General features: G+C 34.5%; 1 protein-coding gene across 1 annotated transcript; it reads left to right on the top strand.

Moving 5' to 3' along the window:
- The first annotated feature begins 714 nt into the window (after positions 1 to 714).
- LOC117322163 lies at positions 715 to 4,834 on the top strand. The gene is made up of 2 exons (XM_033876933.1): positions 715 to 800; positions 4,325 to 4,834. Exons 1-2 carry the CDS (start codon positions 786 to 788, stop codon positions 4,739 to 4,741), a joined length of 432 nt encoding a protein of 143 aa, XP_033732824.1. The 5' UTR covers positions 715 to 785; the 3' UTR covers positions 4,742 to 4,834.
- The last annotated feature ends 5,151 nt before the right edge of the window (positions 4,835 to 9,985 follow it).

Below are 9,985 nucleotides of genomic sequence, written 5' to 3'. Positions count from 1 at the left end.
ACGTGTGTAATATTTCAGATATCCAGTCTCTGGACATATATAAGACATTCTAGAAAACAATACTTACATAACAGATAATGATACCGTCCTTTTAATTTTTGAATTCGTTTTGTCTTAATAAAGCTCGAGTAGATTGTCTGTATCTAATTTTATTAAGATCAATCAGCGATAAAGAGGGTTAACAATACTATTGGACACTGTAAAGATACGTGTTCGCTCGATTCGTCCTATAACAAATACATCGTACGTAATGATTTGTCAGCTTCACACAAACAAAATACGAATTTTAAAAGGTTTTTATTTCACTTATCTCAAACGAAAATTAAAATATTTTTTCTTGACATCATAATGTAACAAAAAACATTTAGTGAAACTATTTCATATATAATTTTAAATTTCTGATTGGATTAATTAGTCCTTTCGTATCTTAAATTGTTCGGGTTACAAGATACATGTTCTTTTTCTCCAGAAAGGTTATGTGAACTGAAAGATATAGGAAAATTCTATCAGAATTCCCTACGTAACATATTCATTACTAGCTCGGCGTGTGATGGGCTGGGATGGATAAAGCTCTAATAATGAGGAAACGAGATAACAGTTCTCTGTAGATAATCCGAAAATCCGAAAATCTCCGATGACAAGTGGCATTTGTGGGAGGTTCAAAGAATCGGATCCGTATATAATCCGGAATTCCGTTACAAGCTTTGTAAAGCATGAGAGTGAATTAGAACGACCATTTCACAGGAAAGTGACAACGGAGAAACTGGTATTTTTTCACAGAAATCATGGCATATATCAATGTAAGTATTTCAGTGTCATTTCTCATATTTCATCTGTATTAATTCTAATTTTGGTTGAATTGCTTACTTTCAGACTAAATGGCTTTGGTCATATGAATTTAATTTAGTATTTTTTTTCAGTAAAATATGACATACTTATGTAAAACGATTTTCAATCATTTTAACTATTTAAGTCAAGTAACTGATATTTACTAGTATTGTAAGTTTTTTTGGCCCCTAAAGAGATGTTTTGATATCGAAGTGACAGGTCAATATCATACAGACTTAAAAAAGTTATACAAATAGTACATATCTCAGTGTAAGGCTAGGTATATTAACTGTGAATTCGTTGCCCTGTCTTCTCTCATTATTTGTGTTTGTAAATTGTATATCTTTTTGATTAAACAAAAATAGATCTGATACAGTAAGTGTTGTTGATCCGAAGGTAGGAGATATGGACAGCCTGTCGTAAATTTACACTTTCGTTTTTCTAATAGTTATACAGTTCGTATCATGTACATTGCGGTCCAAGTGTTCATCTAACAGACGAGTTGTCACTATAAATAATATATTTCGTTCAGAGCAAGAGTCTAGATAATTTTATTTTTTTCATTCAATCATTTGTATTTCTACATTAAGTTTATTTATTTCACTCGTGCACTGTCCGGATCACGAATTCTCGTGTTCTGTCCGGTCCTCGAACTCTCGTGTTATGTCCGGACCTTGAACTTTCGTGTTCTATCTTGACCTCGAACACTCGTGTGTTCTGCCCGGACCTCAAACTCTCGTGTTCTGTCCGGACCTCGAACTCTCGTGTTCTGTCCGGACCTCGAGCTCTCGTGTTCTGTCCGGACCTCGAACTCTCGTGTTATGTCCGGATCTCGAACACTCGTGTTCTGTCCGGACCTCGAACTCTCGTGTCCTGTCTGGACCTTGAACACACCTGTTCTGTCCGGACCTCGAACACTCGTGATATACGGCACCAAATATGTATCATAAATCCAAATATTAGAACCTATAATTACATATGTGTATTTGGTTTTTGTGTGAACATATATATATGTTTATGTATTACACGGAAGTGTTGGTACTTTGAAAGTGTGGATCTGTTTTCCATGCTACCCTAATACCATATACACTGTATGCATGATATTTCGAGTGGATGTAAGTGTATGCATTAAGAAACACTTAATTAACAAATTCACGTGTGTTCTTATTCCAGTTCACATTGATAATTCAACTCAAATGGATTCATTTTTATTGTACAATTATTATTACATAAGTGCTTTGATGATAATACAAATACAAACATACATAACGGTCCAAAAATATAAGTGGAGTATTATATTATATACTGGATACCAGCCCCATATCTTCAATTCTAATGACTGTTTCATGAAAAGACAAGTTCTTCGTATAATCACAGAGTTATTTGCTGAAAAAAATGGTGGTCAGGTAATCATATTGCTACATATAATGTCGGTTGCCACATGTGTTGCCGGGTTACATGTCGGACAAGAAAAAACCTGGATTCACACATTTTTTGTCTTCTCATTGCTTCCTCTATGTTCTTGTGTATTGACCCCGGTAATGTGAATTACATTTTATATATTTTGACTATATTGGAGATATATACGTTTTTTTTATTAATATGTTCCAATATTAACGATAAGCAGATGATATTAGGAAAGACTAGATAAAAAACATCCCCTGTCCCTCAGAATATGCCCCTTTAGAAATGGATGATTGAAGTTTCACTTTTTGCTTCACAAATGGAACAAATGGTTTCGATAGCTTGCAAGCATTTTTCAATCTGTTTGTTTTAAAGATGAATATATTTCCTAATGAAATTAATACTATCATGATTAGAAATCTCGACCGAATATTAGCAGGCGAACTATTGGATATGATACGATATGATATGGCAACAAATTGAATGCGTAGTAAAAATGACAAGAATGACAAATAAAACATGGCTCATATGTACGTTAAATTCAGTTTTATAGATAAAACATGATTCACATCCAAGTTCAATCCAATTTAATGTATAAAACATGATTCATATGCAAGTTCAATTCGATTCAATAAACAAAACATTATCTATAAACAAGATCAATTAAATTTAATATACAAAACAAGTTGCATCAATCTAATGTATAAAACAAGATTTATATGCAACTTCAATCCAATTTGGTATATAAAACATTATTCATATGCAAGTTCAATTCAATCTAACATAAAAAAACAAGTTTCAGTTAAAAGTTCAATTCCATATACAACATGTATCAAACATAACGAAAATATAAAAGCTAAGAAAGTGCGGCTTAACTACAGCATAGTTACAGTATAGTTACAGTATAGTTACAGTATAGTTACAGTATAGCCACCTGAAATCAATGTTGTTTTAAAATTTATCAATATACAAAACCACGAAATTGATCAAATTAAACGCTTTATGTCCTTCCCATTTACATTAAAAAAACCTACTCAAGCTATTTTGATTTTCCTGGCCTCCATTAAGAGTTTCCACAGGGACCACATGTAGTCTAACATTGTGATAAAACAGAGTTGCTTCCCTTCATTTCGTAATGTTGGTATTGCAATAAACTTGGTCACCGATTGGAGAATGTTAGTCCAACAATGCGAAATGTTAAAAAATGTAGCGATTGCAATAGTGATCAAGATTTTAAAGGGATAGTTTGGACACTCATGGATTTCATACGATGATTTTTATAATATTAATATAGTATTTTCTAGAGTATAAGCTAGATTGACTTACAAATGTTCGCCTTTCCGATAACGTTACAATAGGTTTGCGCTTGTGCTATGACCACAAACAAATATGGCGCCTCCCGAACAGCAACAAGTCATTATCGGTGGTTATTATTTAACTACAAATGATTTTTCATGCATACCAATAACGTGTCATATGCGCATATATATCATTTGTAGTCTTGCTTAAAAGGTAGTCTTCGCTGAAGTAAATGACAGATTTCAAGAAAATTAACAAAACAAATTGAAGATTATGTCTATTCCTTATTAAATGCCACGTTACGTTAAGTTCCGAAAAAAAAATCCTGCTATACTCTGTTTTTGATGTCGCCTCGCTTTCGATTTACATCATCACTCTACCAAAAAACTTGTAGATCGGGGTAGTTTTTTCTGGTCAAGCTGAACACTGAACCGTCCCATAAAGCCAGAGAAAGTAAGAATGGACACTTGGAGACAAAATTTATCTATGTGTGAAATTTCATATTTACACGATATTTCATTAGCCGATGACCAACTCTGTTTGCCATCACGTGATGAATGCGGTCTTATATTATAATTGTATGGGATATTTCCACCAACTTCGCTTGTACGAACTGAACATAAAAAGGACAGACATTTGAAAAGAAAATCCATTAAAAGTGTTATTAAAGGGACAGAGCAGACAGAACATTTTCAATTTGAGCAGAATGTCCCTTTAAAATGCTTTAAATGTTTGACAATAAACGGAAAACAATTACATGTACTGTATATGTTCCTGCACTATCTTTTTGCAGGCTGATGTATCCCATTGGCTGTGCGTTTTGGTCATCACCATAGCGATGTTCTGGGGGAGGTGCCAAGCAAGCATTCTCGACCAATCAGACGACTCACAAATAAAATTTCGGTCAACACACTTTGAAGATAGAGAAGGTAGATTTATGCAGGAATCAGATTTCAAACGAGGATTCTGGGACAAACGTGGATACGGCGATAAAAGAGGATACGGCGATAAACGAGAAACCAGTGATCCGGAAAGTGGAATCACCGGACTTTTATCTGTTTTTAGAAGCATAGTTCCCACTGTATTGGACACAGAGAATACTGCCATGAAAAAAGACAAACAAACACATCAAAACGACTTTAAAAGAGGCTTCTGGGATAAGCGAGGTTACGGTGACAAACGATCATGGCGTTTATATCCATATTTTTAAGGCAGATTTTAGAAGAATTAGTTTCGAAAGCAAAAACAAAAACATTAAGGGATTTCGAAACGAAAGATAAATAAAAATGTTTAAAATATTGATTCTTGTTGTGTTGGTCTCGTGTATACTATCAATCATATTTATTTACATGACAAGACAGTATCACTCTGCATATTATAGGCGTACGTGTAAGTGGTTGACTTATTTCAGCGTCTTTCGCGATAGAAACTTTAGATTAAATTATGACTAAGCTGACTTAAGATTTTTGACCGTTTTCTATGGCCAGTACTCGAAGTACCCCAAATTACAGTTACATTAATCTGTCAAAGTTCACTGATGCATAAAAAACATCCTAACAGTACAGCATCTACAGTCCACATCCTTATATTTGATTGAGGAAAACAATAAATATCAATACCAATAAACAATATGAAACCAAGATGAAATGTCGGGAAGGAGTAAGCATGGGGTTTGAAGTCTACGTATAAAAAAATTCAATGCAAATACATTTCAGCTTTAAAAAAAGCAGACAAACAGCATTTTTGCAGTAACTGGAAGCACTACAGAAGAGAAGTTGTTCTCAGTAAATATTTTTACCTTTAAACAGATGGCTGGCGTACAACTTGTCATCTCCTTCCGAAAATACTTTCTGCTGTAGTATAGGTCATAATTCGATATCAATACTTCGAGGTCAACTGTGATAGTCCGTGAGGCGTCTTCAGAGGAGTATGAACTATAGCGTAATCAGGAACCTTTGGTCTAACACTTTGCTGTGCGAGTTGTTGTCTGTTTTATTGCCAATGCACATTCAGGACAAGAAATCATCATTTGATAGTGAAGGTAAGCTTATAACTGAAGATATTGTTTTTCTTTCGAATTTACTCTTCCTTATATCTGGACAATTGCAGTCTGTATTTTAACATTCTGACAGTTTTCTGGGTTACAGAAGTGATCTAGTGGAAATGCGTATAACATTACCGGTTTTTAAAAAGGAAATCCTCTTTAAAGACAGAACATAATATAAAGAAAATGAGAAAAAAAAATACCAGAAATCACTGAAAGTTATGTGGCTTCTCCCTATGATAAAGATCAGAGAAAGGATTTGAATTAGGATATTCATTGACAATTAAAATAGAGCAGAATTATAGCGATTTAAAATATTCTAACATTAAAGCTCACATTAATTTTCTTCAACCATTGAGTGATTTTTCTGAAACTTTTGCAGACATGATTAAAGGAAGGAAAAATTGAATAATGAGAAAGGAATACATCAAGGGGTTAACAATACGAGCTAGAGCGAAACAGATTGAAGCTGGAAAGATTGTCTAGGAAAGACAGCATGTACACAAAATTAAATAACACATAACAGGGTATAATAGATATCATATACTGAAAGGGAACAGAAACGCAATCATAAATTGCATGGTTGACTCCGGAAACAAAAAGACGTAATATGAAAAAAATATGAAAATACATGCATCACTGTACCCTTCGATGTTTCTGTGTCGTTTGACCAGTAGCTCTCACGATCCAATTCACCTTTCAGTCGAAATTCGCAATTATCTTCATTCTTTTGCTAATCTTCATTAACCTGATTATGTTGAAGTGACAGAAATATAAAAATCAAATTGCATACTACCGTAAAATTCTATATACCGAAATATATAAAAGCTATGGTTTGAATGTTGGTATATTATCCGATTTTAATAGTCAAACAGGACAGTATATTATCGTGAATTTTGAGCAACAATCAAAAGATCTGAGGTAAATTATTCAACCATTTCTTTTCAGGAGCGCAAAATGTAATATACATTTCATTGCATTACAATTGTAAAATGTTCGATACGTTGATGTGGACATTACAGAGTTAAAAGAGACATAATTTACTTAAAGGTCTACGTAAAGAAATAATGCCATAAATGAATCCTGTCTGACGGAAATAATGCTTAGATATAAAAGACTTCCCATTGTTATTTGTCTTCTCAATTTATATATAACTTACAGATGTCACGCCATTTAATTTATATATTGATCATGGACAACAAAACTTGGTTAAGCTTGCAAACCTGATATACACATAAACACGTAAATTAGATTAAATCTTAAAATGGATGGCATTCTAATTGGCTATAATCGACAGAGTGTCTCGACATTGTGATACTGCCAATACATCTCGACAGTACCTCTTTAGGCAAGGGACGCTACTCGTGTTTACCTGTAATTCTTTATCGGTGATGCTTAGACAAATGGACATTACACAAAACAGACTGAACACTAACATACAGGTAAACGAAAAATCGAAATCGATAAAACTAGGATAAAACAGTTGTTAGGACGAAATATAGATTGGCGTACAGACTTGCTACAAGGAGAGTGGGACACCAGCAAACCCTGAATCCTGTCTGACGGAAATAATGCTTAGATTAGAATAACACTTAATGTATTTCAGTTTTCACACAATCAAACACATGAAGATTGACACACTTTCTGTACATGCAGTTCCATAGTATTGATTTAAGTACTAAATCGCCCTGACTGCAAAATACTGGGGTGTGCAGTTCATCAGTAATCAACAATCATCACTGCAGACAAGAAAAGTTACGTATGTAATACAATCGGGATATCAGTATTTATAAAAGCAGGCTGAAGTTAGCAGTGGATGCGTTATCCAGTTCTTTATGTTAAATTGATATTTCTTTTTATTGACATTTTGACGCTGGGATTCAAATAACGAATCCGCTGCAGCAGCGGGATGGGAATTCGGTTTCTTAAATTCATATTTTTCTTATAATATATGATTGGAGATTCGAATAACGAATTAGCTGCTAACTTCAGCCAGCTATTTATAAATGCATTATGGTTATTAAAACTTACCATTTATAGTTTGTGATACTAAATGGAGAGCAAAACATTGAGGGGGTATTGCTTGTGTAAGACTCCTTTTTATGATGGTATTCATGACGTCATGATTTGGTTGTTTACGGCCGCAATTTCAAAGTTATTGCTAATCATATGGAATATCTTCATAGTATTATAACTTATCATATATCTAGAATAGTCAATCCGGGAGGATTACTTTCTAGCTAGTAAAACCTATTGAGAATTTAAGCACTTCACTGTCGAGTCCTAGACTGTGTGGTGCAGTTTAAAACCTTTTTAGCTCTACTGTACCTAACTCCCATTGTGGCCGAAAATTGCTTACGATAAAGCATAGCAAGCCCTCATTTCTTACCCCTTTATTTCCGAGAAAATCAAAAATTACATAATTTTCAAATTTAGGATTCAGACATCTTTTCATTCTAAAATTATCCTTTTCCAATGCAGAGTAGAGAACTAAAACCGAATAAAGTTTGACATTGTTTCTATACTACATCTAAATCAATATGCAAGGAAATATCTAAATATAAGCTGTCTTTGTTCGAGACCTGTATATCATATCTAAATTACGATTAAACATTTCTCACCACTTTCTGTATTTGAACGCATTTGATTCCCGACTAAAGAGTCATCAACACGTGTCTTTTGCATTAATTAATTAACTGGTTGCTTTAAAGATTGATATTTTTATAGTTGTTTCATTTTCACGTTATTTTCTAAGATAACGCAAACTCACGAAAAACAAATACCATGAAAATAAAAGTATCATAAAACTATATAACTTTCATAATTTTTGCCGAAAATTCACCCATATGATTTCATTATCAAAAACCTGCGAGCATTTGAACCACTAAAAACTTTTCACAAGATGTGTGGCTTACGTCCAAGCCTACAAGTAACTGTTTCCAAGATAATCATCCATTATCAGGGTTGTAGTGTCAGAAAGAGCCATACCACGTCAAGGGTAATAACTATGGTAAAATCGATGGAACTTAATGCCATTCATGGAAACATAGAACATGACATGAATAACGTGTGTTTAACGTGTCGTTGAAATCAATATATAATCCTCGTCGGCGTTGGCGGTACAAAATTGCGTGAACAGCCAGACGGGCAGACAGACATACAACACGCTGATTCATTCCTGTAAACTTCATCCCTGCTTCGGTCAGTCTTTCAGCACCATGCGTTGATGTCAAAAGTTCCCTCTAATATATGTATTTAGTGTTTTGTTCGTAGAAAAATACTTAAAAAAAAATAAAAAAAATAAGGTGTTTTATTGGGCTCCAACCCAATACCTCTGATAGAATAGACTTGTCGGTAAATTCATATTCAGCTCATGGTGCACAAATATTCTGCTGACGAAATTTTATTCAGATATCTTATCCACACTTCAGAAGAACCATTTCAAAGAAAATCATCTTTCCTCTTCTTGGGCCCTGTCCCTCAAGCTACACGGAGAGCAGACCCTCTCATCCTTTATACAGTATAAGGTCTAATTCACCAAATAATCCTCCAAACGAAATTAAATCAGAATCAATCCGGCTGTTCATAAGAAACAACACTATGAAAGATGTACCTATAATATGATTTATTTCATATCAAAATTTGTAAAAGTAGCGATGTTGATGAAAAGGACGACTTCGGACGAAGGACGACACACCATGCCATAAGCTCAACGGTCTTTCGGACCATGTCAGCAAAAAAAATTAATTGAACACAATTGATCTCCATGACCTTGGAAGTAGGTCACGGTCATCCAATGGATCCGTCTATTAGTAGCCATTGGTCCCAGCATAGTACTGACCCAATATCTTTACCATGGGTATTTTGGTTATTAAAAAAAAAGTCATTGTAAGATTTAAAACAGTTGACCCCCTTCAAGAAGGTCAAGTTCATTCATTTGACCAAACTTGGAAGCCCTTCACGTAAAGATTAATAAACCTTGATAATCGTCACGACACATGGTTGAGATACCTATGATTTGGTAACATTGGAGTATTTGGTTTGTTTTTGTTTAACGTTCTATTAACAGCCAGGATCATTTAAGGACGTGCCAGGTTTTGGAGGTGGAGGAAAGCAGGAGTACCCAGGGGAAAAACTACCGGCCTACGGTCAGTACCTGGCAACTGCCCCACGTAGGTTTCGAGCTCACAACCCAGAGGTGGAGGGCTAGTGATAAAGTGTCGGGACACCTTAACCACTCGGCCACCGTGGTCCCTCAACATTGGAGTAATTGTATTTATAAATGTGTTTAGTGGGATAACGATATTATCTCATTAAACACTCCATTAAATACACTCTTTTTATTTTCCCGTTGTCTAGATATATTTGTCGCAAAGGCGACACGCCTTATCTTACTCCCATTTTATCTAC

The sequence above is a fragment of the Pecten maximus genome, chromosome 2 (assembly GCF_902652985.1).
Source record: "Pecten maximus chromosome 2, xPecMax1.1, whole genome shotgun sequence".
Lineage (NCBI taxonomy): Eukaryota > Metazoa > Mollusca > Bivalvia > Pectinida > Pectinidae > Pecten > Pecten maximus.
This window is presented reverse-complemented; position numbering and strand designations above follow the sequence as displayed.